The 20,949-nt window shown below is 42.0% G+C and overlaps 1 protein-coding gene across 2 annotated transcripts; it reads left to right on the forward strand.

Moving 5' to 3' along the window:
- Positions 1-5,063: 5,063 nt before the first annotated feature.
- On the forward strand, positions 5,064-19,127 carry LOC106579032 (progranulin). 2 transcript variants are annotated; one of them, XM_014158462.2, is made up of 17 exons: positions 5,064-5,295; positions 5,492-5,553; positions 6,366-6,506; positions 6,655-6,792; positions 6,992-7,105; positions 10,961-11,096; positions 11,316-11,428; positions 11,950-12,079; positions 13,375-13,466; positions 13,722-13,881; positions 14,076-14,173; positions 14,404-14,652; positions 14,976-15,212; positions 15,525-15,794; positions 16,588-16,821; positions 16,932-17,183; positions 17,585-19,127. In XM_014158462.2, exons 2-17 carry the CDS (start codon positions 5,551-5,553, stop codon positions 17,732-17,734), a joined length of 2,517 nt encoding a protein of 838 aa, XP_014013937.1. In that variant the 5' UTR covers positions 5,064-5,295; positions 5,492-5,550; the 3' UTR covers positions 17,735-19,127. The 2 variants fall into 2 exon arrangements, with proteins under 2 accessions (XP_014013937.1, XP_014013938.1); XM_014158463.2 differs by having other exon boundaries at positions 11,319-11,428.
- Positions 19,128-20,949: the final 1,822 nt, after the last annotated feature.

The following is a 20,949-nucleotide window of genomic DNA, read 5'->3' on the forward strand; positions in this document are numbered from 1 at the left end:
ACACATTTTTGATTTATTATTGATATTATTGTTATTATTACTACTGTACCTACATTCTTAAAAACTAAATCAGAAAAAGTGTAATTTTTTTTTAGGAAAAGCCATAAGAGGGAAAAGCACAATGAGATGGGGGATTGAGGAATGGGTAGAGAGAACAGTAGAGGGCTCTGAAAACTATTGTTGCTGAAATAACTACTTCCTTTTGTGACTAGAGTCTAATACTTCCTGTGGCACACATCAGAGGGCATGATAGGTCACCAAAAATGATTCTGAAGTGTGCCAGGCCTTGCAATTCCAAGATAGAATGGGGGGGGGGGGGGGTTTCAGCAGGCAAGAAAATAGCCTTGCCGAAATCCCCACCCCCCCATTCTAATTTCCTTAATTTTGTGGCTAGACTCAAATACTTTATGTGGCACATACTACTGGTCAACATGAGCTACCAAAATTATTCAGAAGTGTGCCAGGCCTTGCAGTCCCAAGATAGAAGGGGGGAGAGAATTTCGGCAGGCAAAAAATTGCCTGGCCGAAATCCTCCGCCCCTTCTAATTTCCTTAATTTTGTGGATAGAGTCAAATACTTTCTGTGGCAGACATCAGAGACAACTACTTTCTATAGAACAAACTTCACGTCAGGATAGGCAACCGAAATTAATAATTAATGTATGTGTGTTATATTAAACATAGAGAAGGGAGTAAAATGTAGGCAAGCAATAAACATTTCAGAACAACTACTAGTCGAATAAGACATGCGAGAGATGACGAATTCTGGCAAAGAGATTTATTTATAGACTAATACACTTCAAACAAATAGCCAAACTGAAAACTGCAGACATTACTAGCGATCAAACCGACATAAAAAATCGAATGAAACGCAGCCTAACTTGATCAGAAATCTTAACTAGCAAGCAAGTCGCAGCAATGAAGAATTGAGTGAGTGCGCGTTCACGCGAGGGGGATTCTGGCAGGGGGGAGCTTTTCGGCACAACACCGGCTTTCTAATATTTACCTTAATTCTTCTGAACTATAGCTATAGTAACGTTATGGAAGCTATTCACAGAAGACCATAAATGTCTTCGTTATTCGTTAGTATTTAATATTATTATATCAATTATTTCAATACATATTCAGAGCCAAACATCAACCCAACTTACCTTTTTAACTGTTGTCACATTCAAACTTGGCACGAGCGTTTTCAGGTGCAATTGTGAAGTTCCCCGAAGAACTCCATTAACAATTGGGGTTCCTCGATGAACCCCACATCCTAAGAAGTTCTTTGAAGAACCTTTTGGGGCTGTTTTTCATTGCCAAGAACCCTAAGGTTCTTCGGGGATCTTTGAGGATCTTAGAAGAACTCCAGTTGAACCCCTAATTTTTAGAGTGTTAGCTAACATATGAAATTATTTTAAGACGGTTATACCATGGATCATTTAGCTATTTGATTTTGAATTGTAGGACTCATTTAGGAATATACATTTTTTGGGATATTTCATTTTAGCCCATAGAAACGCATATTGAATAGGTCTGTCCGTAATAAAGAGGTGGTCTGATTTTTTTTACCCCACAATCCAAAAAGCAAGTTCTGAGAGGCTCTAGTTTTGTCTTATCTTGAGTAGCTGCTGCTTTTGCAACAGCTAACGGGGATCCTAATAAAATATCAAATACCAATAGGTGTGGTTCATTATTTAACTCTTTATTTTTGTTGGCACAAAACTACCTCCATCCTTTGATTCATTTGTATGGTTTACCTCGGAGACTAGTGAGAATTAAACCATGACATTGTGTGTGTGTGGGGGGGTTCTCGGTTTGAACAGCTTTTAGAAGCTTTTTAAAACTATTTTGCGTGTTTTCGGTTCTCTTTCTGGACGGTAAGGGCTTCAATAGCAGAGCGGAAACGGAAATCAGCTGAGGGCAAAGAATGGGCGCGTTCCAGATCATCTTCATTTTAGCCCTGTCACGAAAGATTATCACCAAATAAATAACTAACCCAAAATAGTTAATCTATGTTGTTTTCAATGGGAGCAAATGAACCATAGTGGGCAGAACAAGCAAGGAGGTGGGCAGAGCCAAGCATGAGCTAGCGAGATCCTATTGGCACATTTTAGCATTTATATTTCCGTTAAGGAACGCCTTCTCTGTGAAGTGCACTTGCGCAATAGCTAATTTCGCCCTTGCGCTCCTTGTAAACAACGCCATTTTCAGAAACTTTGACAAAGGGTCATGTCTACATAACTTAGTGCACTATGTTCATAACAGATTCTAGTTGTGGGAAGTGAAAACTGTATTGATATCGGGCTTTTCTTCAATTAGATTTTTTTTTATTAGATTTTTATTAGGATCCCCATTACAATTTACATACATTTTAAAACATTAACATGTAGTGTGCGTGTTTGCATTTATCAATTACACATACATTGTCAGTACCAAAAGACTCACAAAAAGTAGGTCACATTGGGGAGATGCCTTGTGCCATGAGGTGTTGCTTTATTTGTTTTTTGAAACCAGTTTTGCTGTTCACGTGTGCTATATGATATGGAAGGGAGTTCCATGAAATCATGGCTCTGTAAAATACTGTACATTTCCATAAATGTGTGTGTCAGTGCTGTGTGTAAGTAAACAATTTGAAATTTCCAAAACATGAATGTTTCTTAGAAAAACAAGAAGCGATACAGCAGTCAGTCTTTCCTCAACTCTTAGCCAAGAGAGACTGGCATGCATATTATTGATATTAGCCCTCTGATTACAATGAAGAGCAAAACATGCCACTCTGTTCTGGGCAAGCTGCAACTTTACTAGGTCCTTCTTTGCAGCTCTTGACCATATGACTGGATAATAATCAAGATAAGATCAAACTAGAGCCTGCAGGACTTGCTTTGTGGAGCGTGGTGTCAAAAAAGCAGATCATCTCTTTATCACGGACAGACCTCTCTCCATCTTTACAACCATTGAATCAATATGTTTTGACAATGACAGCTTACTATCTTAGGTAACGGCAAGTAATTTAGTCCGCTCAACTGGGTCAACAGCCACACCAAATTCAGCGGAGGTCTAGAACTTAGGGAATTATTTGTACCCAAATAAAATGCTCTTAGTTTTAGAGATGTTCAGGACCCGTTTATTACTGGCCACCCATTCTAAAATTGACTGCAACACTTTGTTTAGGGTTGCAGTGATTTCACTAGCTGTCTCTCATCCCAATTACACGCAAACCAATTTGCCTACCGTGCCTCCAGGGGTGTTGATGATGCGTTACTGGTCATGCTGAACAATATCTACGAACATTTAGAAAAGGCAAATAGCCTAGTGAAAATTGTATTCATTGACCTCAGTAGCGCATTTAAAATCATCCAACCACACCTACTGGTGGATAAGCTGGTAAATGTGGGTGTCAACTCTCTACTGATCAAGTGGATTAATCGTTTCCTTGTGAACCATACTCAACAAGGGAAGTTTAACTCCACAATCTCTACATCTAGAACGGTGAATACGGGAGCCCCTCAAGGCTGGGTACTTTCACCGATACTGTACACACTGTATACAAATGATTGTCAAGCCTCTGACGCAGCCCATACATTTTTTATTATGCAGATGACACAGCTGTTGTGGATTTGCTCCACCCAGACCAAGTCTCTCTTCAAGGTTTTGACAGAGAAATTGCAAAACTCGTCCAGTGGCGCGTAGATAACTTTCTTGAAATAAACGCTGAGAAAACAAAAGAGATGGAAATGGATTTCAGAAGGAACAACACCACTAACCCCTACGAAGATCAATAGGGAATCAGTCATTAGAGTGACAACATATAAGTACCTGGGAATCTAAATAGACAATAAACTGAAATTCAATGACTGTGCCTTTGCAAAGATAAAGAAATTGCAACAGAGAATGTTTTTTTTTATGTCGACCGACACATCTTACAAATGTTCTATAAATCTGTCCTGCAGAGTGTGCTGTCCTTTGGTCTGATATGCGTCTTTGGAAACATGCGAGGGCAAGACCAAGTCAAGCTTCAGCACTTGATTAAGACGACTGGAAGGATAATTGGTATAGATCAAGAATCAGCCACCAACCTGTACACAAAACTCATCCTCCTAAAACCTAAAAGCATTTTACAGCACAGTACTCATCCCCTGCACTCAAAATTCAGTCACAGCAGCAGCCGGACAAGGGAAAAGAGACTTCTTCAAAAGAAAATTAAAACAGATAGATATGGGAAGTCTTTTATTTCAACAGCCATTAGGCTGCATAATACATAGTCTGATGGTCCCTCGAGTATACACCATAATGCACGTTCACTTTAAGCGTGTAGCTGTGGCAATTTGATTGGATTCTGTTGTGTAGTTTCTGTGTTTTATGTTTTATGTGCCGTCTTTTTGAGCACATGACCAAATGAATTTCCCCCTGGTGAAATAATAAAGTTGATCTGAATCTGAATCTGTGGTTGCTGGTGCGTATAGGGTTGAATCATCAGCATACCTTGACACACAGGCTTTGTTTAATGCCAGTTTAGAGGGCCAAGAGAGCTGTCCTGCGATACACCACACTTTACATGTTTAACATTAGAGAAGCTTCCATAAAATAAAACCTTCTGTTTTCTATTAGATAGATAGCTCTGAATCCAGATATGACAGAGGTTAAAAGTCATAACACATAACACATCTGTAGAATGTCGGCCCAGTTCCATCTCGCTCTAAAAACTCTCCCACTGCCAGTCACTGTGCTTCCTCTCCTCGCTATATTTGGTGGGGAATGGACATCCCAAACTGATGCTTCAGATTTATACATCTGGTGAAACGTGTCTCTTTGTTCTATTTGTGTTATTCCTGTACCAATCTGGTAAGGTTTTATCAACGCTTGGTTAGTTACAGTATTGACAAATACATTTAACAACAATGTATTATATTGATGTAGTTACTGAGAAGTCAGTTCTACAGGTTCTCCAACTTTGAGAGAAAAATATGACAGTTAATGTGCGGTTCCGATGCTTAGACGTTGCTGACGCCTAACAGATTTTACAACGCCTGGATAGGTATTTTAACTATCAGCTAACCACATCATATGTTGTAGCCAATTGTCAGTCGATGACACAGTCAACGTTGGTTGTTGCGTCGCCTCTCCTCGCCCTGTGGAACGCGCCCCAGTAGGGCGGCTGATAACGATTTGGAACCAGGCCCATGGTCACACGGTGCGAGTATCTTGTTTTCAGAAAAAAGCCGAAGTCACCGCAGATCGCATAATACTCCAACGCCGCTTTGAATGAATGATAATTTAACAAGTTTGAACTTGTACATCGCACACGAAGGTAGATAACACATTTTTAATTTTTTGTCGGGCGTCACGCCTGACCAATTGAGTTTGCTTAACTTGCTAGCTAATATGCTACTAGCCAGTGCCAGCTATCTAACGTTCGCTAGCGACAACTGTCAGCTCTGTCATTCATTGTTGTTGTGACCGTCTGATAATGGCGTACTGTTACTCTTGTTTTCTTTCATCTTTAGAAGGCTAACTTTTATATGACGATATTCCCTCATAAGCCCTCTTCTCAGACTCTCTGGCAATGGTAAGAGATTCACCTCCAACACTTTGTTGAGACTAAATTAAAAGCATTGTAGTAGTATTAAAATCAAATGTTTTATTAGTCACATGCTTATTTACGAGCCCCTAACCAACAATTACGTTTAAATGAAAAAAAAAATAAAAGAATACGAAATAAAATTAGGAAGTAATTAAAGAGCCGCAGTAATATAACAATAGCGAGACTATATACGGGGGGTACCGGTACAGAGTCAATGTGCGGGGGACACCGGTTAGTCGAGGTAATATGTCATATGTGTGATTGCTTGATGAAATGAGGTTACTGCAGAACATATTGACGGTCCAGCAGACCCGCTTTGAACACCATAGTATTAAATAAGCATTGTAGCTTAGTTAGTTAGCAAGCTACATTACTTATTTGGAATGAGTTGGACGTGCTAAAAGTCCATTCTGATAACATTTGAGTAATCATGTTTCTCGAAATGGCTGACTAGGCTACAGTGAGTGAGTGAGTGAAGTAGTCCATTTCAGGTTCATAAGTCCCCAGATGACATACTAGCTATTGCGGTTTTGTGTAGATAAAGACTTAAAGATAGTAGTTTAAATGTTCTAGTGTGATCCAGCACATAGAAATATTTTCCTAGAAAGGACATGAACCTCAGAGCAAATGTATGGAGTTAAGCACAGACTTCTGCATTCCTGAAACATGGATTACCCTGTGCACAACGTTATTCACCACCACCCACCTATTGACATAGCATCATCAAACAAATGAAGAAATATGTCTCAAACACACACAAGCACACAGTCTTAGGGTTTCTTAATCTCTCTCCTCAGACTGTGCAGATAGGGGTGGCGTGTCTGGCTCTGCTAGGCCTGACCTCAGCCCTGATTTGTCCCGATGGTGGGATGTGTGCGGAGGGGAACACCTGCTGCAAGACGCCCAGCGGTGGATATGGCTGCTGTCCACTACCGAATGTAAGTGACTAGTGTCTGGTCTAAAGTTTGTGTCTGTGATTGCTTGATTAAAGGAGGTTACTGCAGGACATATTAACGGTCCAGCAGACCCCGCTTTGAATCGTACTCGTAGTGTGAAACATGACGCTGTTTTGAATCCCGTCTCCAGGCTGAGTGCTGCTCGGACCACCTGCATTGCTGTTATGAGGGGACAGTGTGTGATTTAGTGCACTCCAAGTGCCTTAATAAAACGGTCTCTCTGCCGTGGGTCAGAAGAGTTCCTGCCAAACGCCTAATCGGCCCTCTGGTAAAGGGAATACAACGATATCCATATATCTATGTATTTCTGTCTATTATAATCTATTGTGTCTGTTTTGTTTAATATAGATTAGACTTCTTCATATTATCAAGCCTATTAATTCATGGTAATGAACTTTGTTGCCTGAATAAATGTAACGCATGTTTCAAACTCACTCATTGATATGCGTTGCCTGTCACTCTTTTAGATGCTGGAGGGAGTGAAGGCAGTCATTTGTCCCGACGGCGAGGCCGAGTGTCCAGACGACACTACCTGCTGTGAACTCCCAGGCGGTTCCTGGGGCTGCTGTCCCCTGGCCAAGGTACATTACATACTTTTCCATAAGGCCTATTCCATATTTAGAAGTCCTCTTTGGGTGACATTTTGTGAGTATAAAATTGCATTGATCAAAAATCTGTAGGTGAATAATACCGTAGTGTTTTGCATATTTTAGTGCTGTCAAAATGAGGCCCCTTGCATTTAACTGCTGCCTCAGGACCATTCTTTCTTCCTGTGGTGGTACAATATTCACCTGGAACAACCACTGTAATGTGCTGAAACAATGTTTCAGTTGATTCTGCAACCGTCAACACTGTGCACTAAAATACCCTAAGGACCTTTATTGAAATAATTGATTCATCCGCACATTCTAAGTAGAGGTCGACCGATTAATCGGAATGGCCGATTAATTAGGGCCGATTTCAAGTTTTCATAATAATCGGAAATCGGTATTTTTGGACGCCTTTTTTAAATATTTTTTTTCACAATTTTTTTAGACCTTTATTTAACTAGGCAAGTCAGTTAAGAACACATTCTTATTTTCAATGACGGCCTAGGAACGGTGGGTTAACTGCCTTGTTCAGGGGCAGAACGACAGATTTTTACCATGTCAGCTCGGGGATTCAATCTTGCAACCTTACGGTTAACTAGTCCAACGCTCTAACCACCTGCTTTACATTGCACTCCACGAGGAGCCTGCCTGTTACGCGAATACAGTAAGAAGCCAAGGTAAGTTGCTAGCTAGCATTAAACTTATCTTATAGAAAAACAGTCAATCAATCATAATCACTAGTAAACTACACATGGTTGATGATATTACTAGTTTATCTAGCCTGTCCTGCGTTGCATATAATCGCTTAGGTACACGTTGCTCCAACCATAAACATCAATGCCTTTCTTAAAATCAATACACAAGTATATATTTTTAAACCTGCATATTTAGTTAATATTGCCTGCTAACATGAATTTATTTTAACTAGGGAAAATGTGTCACTTCTCTTGCAAACAGAGTCAGGTTATATGCAGTAGTTTGGGCCGCCGGGCTCGTTGCGAACTGTGAAGACTATTTCTTCCTAACAAAGACAGCCGACAAACGGGGAATGAGTTAACAAAAGCGCATTTGCGAAAAAAGCACAATCGTTGTACGACTGTACCTAACCATAAACATCAATTCCTTTCTTAAAATCAATACACAGAAGTATATATTTTTAAACCTGCATATTTAGCTAAAAGAAATCCAGGTTAGCAGGCAATATTAACCAGGTGAAATTGCGTCATTTTGCGTTCATTGCACACAGAGTCAGGGTCTATGCAACAGTTTGGGCCGCCTGGCTCGTTGCGAACTAATTTGCCTGAATTTTACGTAATTATGACATAACATTGAAGGTTGTGCAATGTAACAGGAATATTTAGACTAAGGGATGCCACCCGTTAGTTAAAATACGGAACGTTTCCTGAAAAACTTAAATAATAAACGTTTTGTTTTCGAGATGATAGTTTCCGGATTCGACCATATTAATGACCAAAGGCTCGTATTTCTGTGTGTTATTATATTATAATTAAGTCTATGATTTGATAGAGCAATCTGACTGAGCGGTGGTAGGCAGCAGCAGGCTCGTAAGCATTCATTCAAACAGCACTTTTGTGCGTTTTGCCAGCAGCCCTTCGCTGTGCTTCAAGCATTGCGCTGTTTATGACTTCAAGCCTATCAACTCCCAAGATTAGGCTGGCGTAACCGATGTGAAATGGCTAGCTAGTTAGCGGGTGCGCGCTAATAGCGTTTCAAACGTCACTCACTCTGAGACTTAGAGTAGTTGTTCCCCTTGCTCTACATGGGTAACGCTGCTTCGAGGGTGGCTGTTGTCGATGTGTTCCTGGTTCGAGCCCAGGTAGGAGCGAGGAGAGGGACGGAAGCTATACTGTTACACTGGCAATACTAAAGTGCCTATAAAAACATCCAATAGTCAAAGGTATATGAAATACAAATCGTATAGAGAGAGAGAGTCCTATAATAACTACAACCTAAAACTTCTTACCTGGGAATATTGAAGACTCATGTTAAAAGGAACCACCAGCTTTCATATGTTCTCATGTTCTGACCAAGGAACTTAAACGTTAGCTTTCTTACATGGCACATATTGCACTTTTACTTTCTTCTCCAACACTTTGTTTTTGCATTATTTAAACCAAATTGAACATATTTCATTATTTATTTGAGGCTAAATTGATTTTATTGATGTATTATATTAAGTTAAAATAAGTGTTCATTCAGTATTGTTGTAATTGTCATTATTACAAATACATTTTAAAAATTGGCACCGACTTTTTTGGGTCCTCCAATAATCGGTATCGGCATTGAAAAATCATAATCGTTCGACCTCTAATTCTAAGTTGCTCTGGTCTTCTTGAGCATGATAATAAAATGGTAAGCTTGGCTTCAGCTATTAACAGAGTAAGCCTTTGTTTAGAAAGTGACTTGACCTGACTACTAGGCAGCAGATTAGACCTAGTTAATGAAGCTAGTCCAAGTGACGGCTGGAGGGGTTTTTCACTAAGCAGAATGAAGGACCTGGCTACAATACGTGAAAATGTAATGTTTTTTTTAACTTCCTTTTTCTATAGTATTTGCAAAAGTGGGCACACTGACCCTTGCCTTGTGAAATACTCTCTTGGTCTCTGAATTATGATGGTAAATATTTGATTGTAATGGTTAACACTCCAGAATAGGGGGCAAAATGCTACTTCAGCCTAGGGTATTAATACTTTGGAACAGTGCTTGTGGGGCAAATGTATTTGAGTTGACTTGGGTGTGCATATACACAGAGATGGGCAGTCGGCCTATTTCTTTTAGCTGCATGTATTTGAAATAGGTATTTTAATTACTTTTGAGTATTTAGTCGTATGTATTTGAAAGTCTTGGGGGAAAAATCGCCATGTAATTTGGAACAAGATGCTTCAGAGAATGGTATTTTGTATTTCAAAATACTTTTCTACCATTTTATTTCAAATTTTTATATAGCGGTTCACAGTTTTGTGACCCTATGTCGCCTCGCCCTCACGTTTCTGAGGCAGGGAGCCCTGGAATGGGTTCGCCCCGAGAGAGGGGCCCAAGCCCTGGATCACTTTTTGAGGATGTTTCCAGTATTTCAATACAATGGGTTTGATGTGACCGGCACATAGTCTGTACTCCATACCCAAATGTGGGGATGTTTTGTTCTGGTTTCAATTAGTGCCAGTGAATGGGATTTGACTTTCAGTCTCTCTAGCACGGGTATTTGTCTGTTCAATGACACTTATCATACACGCGTTTCAGGAACCTGGAGCGCATATCATTAGCTTTGTGCTTGAAATCTATGTCTTTACTACAGTTATGTAGGAGTCTTAGGAATTGACCCACCGATATGTTCCACTTAAGGTGTACCGGATCGTTACTGGTTGCGTGTAAAAGTGTATTCCTACTCTACCATCTTCCACAAGCCGCAAACTCCAACTTGTTTTCTTTATTTTTGTGGATTGTAAGATTCAAGAAGTCTATTTTCTACAGACTTCTCTCTGCTGTAAATTTGAGATTGAGGTCAGATAAGTTAATATAAGAAATTAAGGAGAGCATCAGTTCCGCTCCGTACCAGTAGGATGTCGACTATGTATCTTTTCCAAAGGGTGACGTTCTGAAAATATGGGTTAAATTAAGGTCTCCTTCCAGTGTACCATAGTACATTCGCATAGTGAATGCAGCTCACATTGTTGTACCCCGAATTGGTGGAAACTGCCTGCATATTGGAAGTAATTTGATGTGAGGGCAAGCCCTTCTTTTTGTCATTGTTAAGCTCCTTTCCTTTGTTTGCTGAAGCGCAAAAGCCCACCTGAACGCATTCTAAACCTTGTCTTCTCTCTCAAGGCGGTATGCTGTGAGGACAAGATGCACTGCTGTCCAGAGGGCACCAAATGTGACCTAGCTCACTCCAAGTGTGTGTCGCCCACCCTGGACACGTTCCCTATGAGGGAGAAAGTGCCTGCAAGGAAGAGGCAGACAGGTACTGAAGGGACAGACAGAAATAAACTACAAGATTATCAGGAAGTTGTTGTTGAATTATGTTCCAGGGTGGTGTTCATTAGGGCACACAAAGGAAAACTTAAAAATAAATCCCTTTTTTGTTTCTTAATTGGAAAAGTCCAGTCTCTTCCTTTTTCAGTCTGTTTTCTTCAATTTGGTGCAGAATGAACACAACACAGTTCTCTTCCTGGTGTCTCAGTAGCTGTGATTGGACAAGCAGTGACCTGCCCAGGTGGTAAGAGCTTGTGCCCAGACGGAACCACATGTTGCCTGCTGGCCAGTGGAGACTTTGGCTGCTGCCCCTACCCTGAGGTGAGTGGAGCTGGTGCTGGGTCATTTAAGCAATAAGGCACGAGGAGGTGTGGTATATGGCTAATATACCACAGCTAAGGGTCATTCTTATGCGCAACGCTGAGTTCCTGGATACAGCCCTTAGCCGTGGTATATTGGCCATATATCACAAACCCCCAAAGTGCCGTAATGCTAGTATAAACTGGTTACCAATGTAATTAGAGCAGTAAAAATAAATGTTTTGTCATTCCTGTGGTATACGGTCTGATATACCACGGCTGTCAGCCAATCAGCATTCAGGGCTCAAACCACCCAGTTTATAATACAGAGTAGATCCTGGGTCACACAATCTGAAGCCATTTTGTTCAGCTGTGTGTTGCACAATGTGTGTTACACACAGGCGGATGTGTAGTAACTGTCAGTCACATATGTCTTAGTCTAAGAAAAAGTGTTTCAATGTGAGGAAAGTGTAGCTAAAGGGAGATGTGGAGATTGAACATTTGAAAACTGAGGAACTGTCTTAAATCATGTGTTCTGTACAGGGTGTGTGCTGTACTGACAAACTCCACTGTTGCCCTGGCAACACAACCTGTGACCTGGAGCATGAGATGTGCACTTCCCCCAATACACAGACTCCATTGGCCAAGAAGATCCCTGCAATCCCCAACGATGGTGAGGCACCGACCACTTCTCACCCTAATCCCTGGCTACTGGGATGTTACTAGTTGAGTTTGTAGTGTAAGCATGTAACTTTCCAGTGGAATGAGGGGTTACAGTGCATTCAGACCCCTTCACTTTTTCCACATTTTGTTACGTTACAGCATTCTAAAATTGATTAAATAAAATAATCCTTGTCAATCTACACACAATACCCCATAATGAAAAAGCGAAAACAGGTTTTTAATTTATTTAGCAAATTGAATACAAATTAAAAACATAAATACGTTATTTACATAATTATTCAGACCCTTTGTTATGAGACTTGAAATTGAGCTCAGGTGCATCCAGTTTCCATTGATCATCCTTGATGTTTCTACAACTTGATTGGAGTTCACCTGTGGTAAATTCATTTGATTGGACATGATTTTAAAAGGCACACATCTGTCTATATAAGGTCTCACTGTTGACAGTGCATGTCAGAGCAAAAACCAAGCCATGAGGGGGAAGGAATTGTCCGTAAAGCTCCGAGACAGGACTGTGTTGAGGCACAGATCTGGGGAAAGGTACCCAAAAGATTTATGCAGCGTTGAAGGTCCCCAAGAACACAGTGGCATCATTTTTAAATGGAAGAAGTTTGGAACCACCAAGACTTCCTAGAGCTGGCCGCCCGGCCAAACTGAGCAATCAGAGGAGAAGTGCCTTGGTCAGGGAGGTGACCAAGAACCCAATGGTCACTCTGACAGAGCTTCAGTTCCTCTGTGGAGATGGGAGAACCTTCCAAAAGGACAGCCATCTCCGCAGCACTCCACCAATCAGGCCTTTATGGTAGAGTGGCCGTATGGAAGCCACTCCTAAGCAAAAGACGCATGACAGCACACTTGAAACCAAGATTGAACTCGTTTGCTTGAATGCCAAGTGTCATGTCTGGAGGAAACCTGGAACCATCTCTACGGTGAGGCATGGTGGTGGCAGCATCATGCTGTGGGGATGTTTTTCAGCGGCAGGGACTGGGAGACTAGTCAGGATCGAGGGAAAGATGAATGGAGCAAAGTACAGAGATCCTTGATGAAAACCTGCTCCAGGGCGCTCAGGACCTCAGACTGGGGCGAAGGTTCACCTTCCAACAGGACAACGATCCAACAGGCTGTAACGTAACACAATCTGGAAAAAATGAAGGGGTCTGAATACTTTCCCGAATGCACTGTATGTGGTCCTTTTGAATTCTGTGCTGTTGTAAATAAATAATATCACAATTATTTTGAGTTTGTTGGTATACAATATTTTTTTAATGTGCATCTTTCTTTTAGTGGATTGTCCAGACAAGTTGTCATCGTGTCCTGACGACACCACTTGTTGCCTGAAGGGGAGTGGGAGCTATGGCTGCTGCCCTATGCCCAGTGTGAGTACTATGCTCTGAGCCCAGTGACTCACCACACATCCATAATCAGCTGCAAGGAAATGTGTCAGCTGTCGTAGAATTTAGCTGGATGAAGTAGGATTATTTTAGTTTCGCCAGATCGCTCTTTCGCTCTCTCTCGCTCTTTCTGTGTCTGTCTCTTTGTCTGTCTGTCCTGAATTTTTGTGTGACAGAGTACAAGTATGCATCAATTTAAGCAAATTTGATTCATCATGACCCCTCTGTTGCTCTCCGCAGGCTGTGTGCTGTTCGGATCACCTCCACTGCTGTCCAGAGGGCACTACCTGTGACCTGGGACAGGGCACCTGTGTGTCTAAAAACAGCCAAACCCCCATGGCTGTCAAAATCCCCGCCACATTGACCACTTCATCCCTACAGAGCAGAGGCCTGAGACAAAGTTAGACATCAAACATTAGCACGTGATATTAACATCAATTTGCAACCGACTATCCAAGTCGGGCTATTCAAGATAGACGGCTGCATAGTGACCAATGGAATGAAAGTTTATATTTGGGCAGATCTGCTGCTATTCTGCATCTCGCCAGAGGTGTCAAATCCATACGTTAACATGTGAAGGTCTGTGTCCTCCAGTCAATGCTGTGCCCTGCAATGACTCTGTGGCCTGTGCTGATGGGAGTACGTGCTGTAAATCACTAGATGGAGAATGGGTCTGCTGCCCCCTGCCCAAGGTACTGTGTGTGTGTGTGAGAGAGTGTCAGTCATAATTCCTATCACACTTGACAGTAGAGCTCAGCCCTTAATTCCCTTTATTCATGTTGCAAGCGTTGCCATTCTTTTACGGTCGGTGGTGTTAAATTTGTCTTGTAGCGTTAAAGATATGCAAACAGAAACACTATATAAACTGTGGACTCTTCTGAACCAGCGAACCCCACACTGATTCTTTTGAGCTCCCCCATAGGCTGTGTGTTGTGATGACCATCTCCACTGCTGCCCCCACGGGACCATCTGTAACCTGGCAGAGAGTACATGTGATGACCCCTCATCGGGCTCTGCCCTGGTTCCCATGCTGGACAAGGTGCCCGCCTTCAGCTATGTGTCGGAGGAGCCGCTGCCCAACAGCAAATGTGACGAGTCCACATCGTGCCCAGGCCAATCCACGTGCTGCAAGACCACCACAGGAAACTGGGCCTGCTGCCCCCTGCCCAATGTACGGCCATTTCCACATATACCCCCATTGACTTGTTCCTTGCTAAGTTAAGGGTCTAACCTTTGGGCAACTTTACCTTAGGTTGAATCTGATTGAATGATGTTGATGTTAAATTCTATTCTGGAAGTAACTAGACATGAAATATAATTTTCTCGGCTCTAGTTGAAAACCACAACTGTCCCTGTACATGAGTAGTCTGTTATGAGTAGTCTTTTTTTATTCCAGTCATCTCAGTAAGTAATTAAATTAGAGGCAAATAAGCATCACGTTTGTAGCCTAACTTATCTCAGTAGTAACAAGCCTGTGCGTTCTGTGTCCTTCAGGCGATGTGTTGCAACGACCACCTCCACTGCTGCCCCCACGGCACCGTGTGTAACCTGGAGGCCAGTACCTGTGATGACCCCTCAGGCTTCACCATGCCATGGGTCGCCAAGGTGCCAGCTCTCGCCACCCAGACACCACTGGCCACTGAGAAGTGTGACCAACCGACCATGTGCCCCAGGGGCACCACCTGCTGCAGGCAGAACTCGGGACAGTCGGCATGCTGTCCTCTACCTCATGTGAGTTTAATTTTCTCCCATTCAATGACTCCCTTCATAGATACTGAGATGAATTGAAGAGTTGTGTATAATTCTGGAGAAACACTGTTTTTCGACTTCGGGCCCAGGGTGTGTGTTACAGAAGCGTCCTAAGCTGCCGTATCTTATGTTTTCTCACTTTAAGACACTAGATACTGTAGATCAGGGCCAATATTCATAGTGTCTCAACACACCTACTCTTTATGAATACCGGCGCAGATTTGTTGTGGTTACAAAACAAGGTGCTCTTAACTAGAAGTTCCGCATTGAAATAATGTTATTGTTGCCCCTTAGGCGGTGTGCTGCGACGACCATGAGCACTGCTGTCCTAAAGGCTACACGTGTAACGTGGCCGAGCAGACCTGTGACAAGCCCGGGCTCCTCAGCCTGCCCTGGGTCCCCAAGCTGCCAGGCCTGCCACCGCACAGAGGGCTTCCCCAGGCCAGTGCCCCCTCCGTCCCCCCAGCCAAGAACATGTGTGACCCCCACACCAGCTGCCCCAAAGATGCCACCTGCTGCTTCGTGAAAAGGTCTGGCAAGTGGGGTTGCTGCCCCTTACCAAAGGTAAGGAGTTTACTATGGATCCTTTACCTGTGGCAACCTCAGCTACCTTTCAAAATATTATTATTTATGATGAACAAGGCAATTGGAAGTTGTCGCTATTATACATAACAGAAAATTACCACATAGTTGAAATTATGAAAATAGTATTTGGGGTTACTCACTCATCTTTACTCCTTGTGGAGCGTCGGCCCAGTACATCACTGGGGCCAAGCTTCCTGCCATCCAGGACCTATCTATATATTAGAGGAAAGGAGGAAAGCTAAAAAAATTGTCAGACTCCAGTCACCCAAGTCATGACCTGTTTTCTCCGCTACCGCATGGCAAGTGGTACTGGAGCACCAAGTCTAGGACCAAAAATGCTCCTTAACAGCTTTTACCCCCAAGCCATAAGACTGCTGAACAATTAATAAAATGGTCACTGGACTATTTACATTGACCCCCCCCCCATTTATTTTGTACACTGCTGCTACTTGCTGTTTATTATCTATGCATAGTCACTTCACCCCTACCGACATGTACAGATTACCTCAACTAACCTGCATCCCCGCACACTGACTCGGTACCGGTACCCCCTGTATATAGCCTCGTTGTTAATTTATTGTTACTTTTTATAATTTTTTACTTTAGTTTATTTGGTAAATATTTTCTTAACTCTTGAACTGCACTGTTGGTTAAGGTCTACACTTGTATTCGGCAAATGTGACAAAGTTTGATTTGAAATGACGTGGTGAAATGGTGATTATACAGTAGTAATCTCTGTATGACCTCAGTGTAAGGTTCTTCTCCTCCCCAGGCGGTGTGCTGTGCCGATGGAGACCACTGCTGCCCCGGTGGCTACAGCTGTGACGACCAAAAGACCTGCTGCACTAAGGGCCCCCTGACCATCCCCTGGTACCGCAAGGAGAAGGCCCTGACTGTGGGAGCCATGTTGAAAGACGTCAAGTGTGACAACAAGAGCAGCTGTGCCTCTGGGACCACCTGCTGCAAGCTGCCCACGGGAGAATGGGGCTGCTGTCCTCTGGTCAAGGTGCGTCTCCATTGACTTTCTGTGATAATGGGTTGGATTTATATAGTACACACACTTTGTCTAATTGGGACACTTTCTCTCTCTCTCTCTTTATTTCCCTCTATCCGCAGGCTGTTTGCTGTACAGACCACGAGCACTGCTGCCCACAGGGCTACAGCTGCAACATGCAGACTGGGACCTGTGAGAAACCGGTAGAGGGTGTTCTCACCCATACGATTCCCCAGACAAAGGTGTCCCAGCAGAGAGCAGTGGAGACGGGGATAGATGTGAAGTGTGACGGCGCTGGAGAGTACCGCTGTCCCAAACTGCAGACATGCTGCAAGACCTCCCCCACAGAATGGTCCTGCTGCCCCGAACCAAAGGTAGCGACACAGCGTCTTTCAAATACTTTGAATATTAACTTGACATATGTAATTTTGGATTTTGACCGTAAGTGGCATTCAACTTTTTATATAACGTTCTACTCGTTTAGGCGGTAACATGCCCGTCAATTCAAGTGAATAGGCCGTGCATACGTTCCAATGTGTAGGCGGTAATTGCATAAAAAAACAAAAACAACATGCTTACATACCCCCATCACTTCCATTGATTGTTAGCTTGTTGTGGCTAAAGTTTGCTGATGTTTGTGGTGGTTGTTTTAAAGAGAACCTAACCATAGATTACAGTTTCTCCTGACCCATAGACTACTTTCAGGGTGAGGAACCATCTAACATCAAGTTGAAAAATCTTGAACTACTCCTTTAAACTCGCTTTCTCTTCACAGGCAGTATGCTGCGCAGACGCCAAGCACTGCTGCCCTATGGGATACACATGTAACCTAGGGCAGGGAGGCTGCTCCCAGCAGGCTGAGTTGACCTGGGATATTTTCTTCACCCACAACAAAAAGAGAGACTTTGTTCCTTTTGGACTCTGAGCCAATCAGGATGCGCTGATCTGTACTCTGTGCCAATCAGGAGCAGCACTGATCTGATGTTCCTCCCTCCAGCACACTTACTAACCTGCAGAACATGCCATGAGAGGAACACAACCTTATGGACAAGGGACTGAAGAGTTTGTATTTTTCTATCCATCTTTTTTTTTTTACGTGATTTTATTTGGTTTTCAATTGAGGTAGAACCAGGAAATAGAAATGTTTTGAGAATTCAGCATCTCCACCCAACATCCACCCAACACCCATCCAGCTAGCTTCTCCATTTATCCTTAATGTCTTTTAGATTTACGTTTAATTACTACTGCCCCATATCATGGCTTTTTCTCTATACAAATGAGAAACCTGAAGGTATTATAGCCTCTTGTTGGAACTATCACTGCAGAATAAGCCTGCTTTGAGATGTATCAACAATTAATTTGTATACCAAACTCTTTTAAGAACACAGCTACATAGTATAAGAAAGCTGATTTTCATGTTTCGTTGATGCAGGGCACAACCTAGTAAGTGACTGTTAGTTTATCACCTGGAAGTACTTTTATAGCCATTGATCAGCCGACAGTGTTAATGTGATTTAAACATTTTCTCGATTTTATGTATGTTTTGGCTGCTGGTTCTTTACTTTCTGTGAAGTGAGGATCAAGATGGATGGTCCAACCAATGCTGTCACTCAAACCCGTCAAGTCATAGCCATTTTCTTAAATGTGTAATTTCCATTGATCTATATACATCTTTATAATCATATAGTTGGAATACATTACAATCACTTATATACAATGTATTTAAAGCAAAACTTTTTTAATCAGTCATTTTATCTTGATGTCATAATACTCATTGTTGATCACTATTGTGATCAATACAAATGATCATAAATAACTTTATTTAAACAGGATTGTGCCCATAGAGATCCTATTAAACGATTCTAATCCTAATTGATTTTCAGTGTAGGAATTACTGGTAAACCCCAGTTAAATTATTTCTACATGAAATTTGTGGTGCTTTTACAAAAGTGATAGGGAAGTCTATTTCATAGTACGTCTAGTTCCTAGGAATTATGTATGATTGGTTTGCACAATGTTAGTTGATATCAAAATGTACACAAATCTACACCAAACGCACTGTTCTTATTTCTTTTAATTAAAAAAAGAAATTCCTTCTAAAAGATTTTCTCATTGAAGAGAGGGTGAATTTGTGTCACTGATAAGTGTATGCAAACTGAAGTGAATTGTTTAAAAAAAAATATTTGATCGTTTTCATTTGTAAAACAACCATTTTGGGTGTATTTGTGGCATTGTAGGGTGGTGCACATTTGGCCCAGCGTTGTCCGGGTTTGGCCGGTGTAGGCCGTCATTGTAAATAAAAATTAGTTCTTAACTGACTTGCCTAGTTATTTATTTTTTATAATTGTGATTTTGTACTGTATATAACTCCATTGGGGACTAGTCCTTTTCCAGTCCATCATGTGTGAATGGATTATCTGACATACTTTACATTTGTGTGCTTGAATTTAGACACAAGCCATATAATTTCCTGAGCTGTACTGTAGGACAATTTCATTTTAGTCCTTTAGCAGATGCTCTTATCCAGAGCGATTTACAGGAGCAATTAGGGTTAAGTGCCTTGCTCAAGGGCACATCAAACGATTTTTCACCTAGTCGGCTCAGGGATTTTAAACATTGACATTTTGCTACTGGCCCAACGCACTTAACCGCTAGGCTACCTGACGCCCCAATAATAAGCAATGTATGAGTCATATTTTTGCCTGAACATTGGAGGGTATGGTTCATAGAGTTCCCCAAGGAAAGGACACCTCACTTCCTATGCACTTCTCCCCTCTCCCTTTACATAGAGATCTGTATATAATGACAAGATGCTCATGTCTCCGCTCTAACAATGGGAATCGTCCCAAAGGCGGAAAGGCAGGTGACAAGCTTCGGTCCAAAATAAGTCCATAGAAACGCATTGTTTATTTGCTTTCCCCCTTACCCTTTTTCCCCTTAAAGTTGTTATGACGACCAATGAAAACAAGAGGTGTGAGTAGCAAGCAGAGGCATGAAGAGTAACAGAAGCCTTGACCCTGCCCTGGCATATCACAGCTGGTGAGATGTGTCCCAGTTACCAGTGGACACAGCCAGGCTTGGCTCTGGTGCTCTCTGCTGGCTGCTAAGAGCCATGGACTAATCAGCCTCAGTGGAGGGCACGGGTAGAGAGAACGAGGTTTAACTCCAATGAGGCACGTCTGCACTATAATGCTCTGGCCCATGGCCCCTTTGGCTTTTACAACCCTTTGTTGTATTTGCCCAATGGACACGATTGTAAAAGGGCCACAAGTCCAAGGTTTCCAGTCATTTCAATTCATGATTGAAGAATACGATTCATACATTTTGTACCGTAATTAGATAAAGTACAACTGTACCACTTTGTCATGAATGGTTAGAAACAGAATTGAATTTGACCACCACTCTGAGACGGAGTTCTGATAATGGACCTTTTCCAAGTCTATGTATAGATAGATCCCAGGGCACTCGACCAGTACACGGATGAAACTCGCTGACCTGCCTATGTGTACTCCTGCTGAGTGCCTCACCATTGGTTTGTCCCTTCGCCATTCAGATGTTGCCAGGGAAAATGTCTCATGGGTAGTATGTGTTTTTTGCTGACACCCCCTCCTCTGGCATGTTGCTAATTCCCATGGGAATGTGCAAATTCTGCCGATCAGAATTTGGGACAGGGCAATACACAGGTGTTGGATGGGAAGTATTACTGAACCAGTGCTAACTACCAGACTTGTATGAAAAGCTTGACTTGACTCTACCATAACTTTTACCAGCGTCACTTTGATTAAATCTGTTACTAAATTGCACTTTTTTTGTCAATCAGTCTCAATACTGATATTCTACCTTCATTGAGTTACACTTCTTTGCACTTGTGGTTCTTACCTTTATTTTGTTGCTTATTTATCGACGTTATATCCATGTTATACCTATGTATTTCATTCTCTAGGACTGCCATAGCTATCAACACAAACTTGAACGTATGTTTGAAGGTGAATGTACAAAAGAATGAGATGAGGACAGAGATTGGGAGCACAGTTTCATGAGGGGAGGCGGATGTATGTGTTTGTTTATTTAATTAACAATCACTACATCGTTAGTCAAAAGACACTTTGAAAGGTGAAAAAATGGATAGGCTCAAGACAG

The sequence above is a fragment of the Salmo salar genome, chromosome ssa19, assembly GCF_905237065.1.
Source record: "Salmo salar chromosome ssa19, Ssal_v3.1, whole genome shotgun sequence".
NCBI classification, from domain to species: Eukaryota; Metazoa; Chordata; class Actinopteri; order Salmoniformes; family Salmonidae; genus Salmo; species Salmo salar.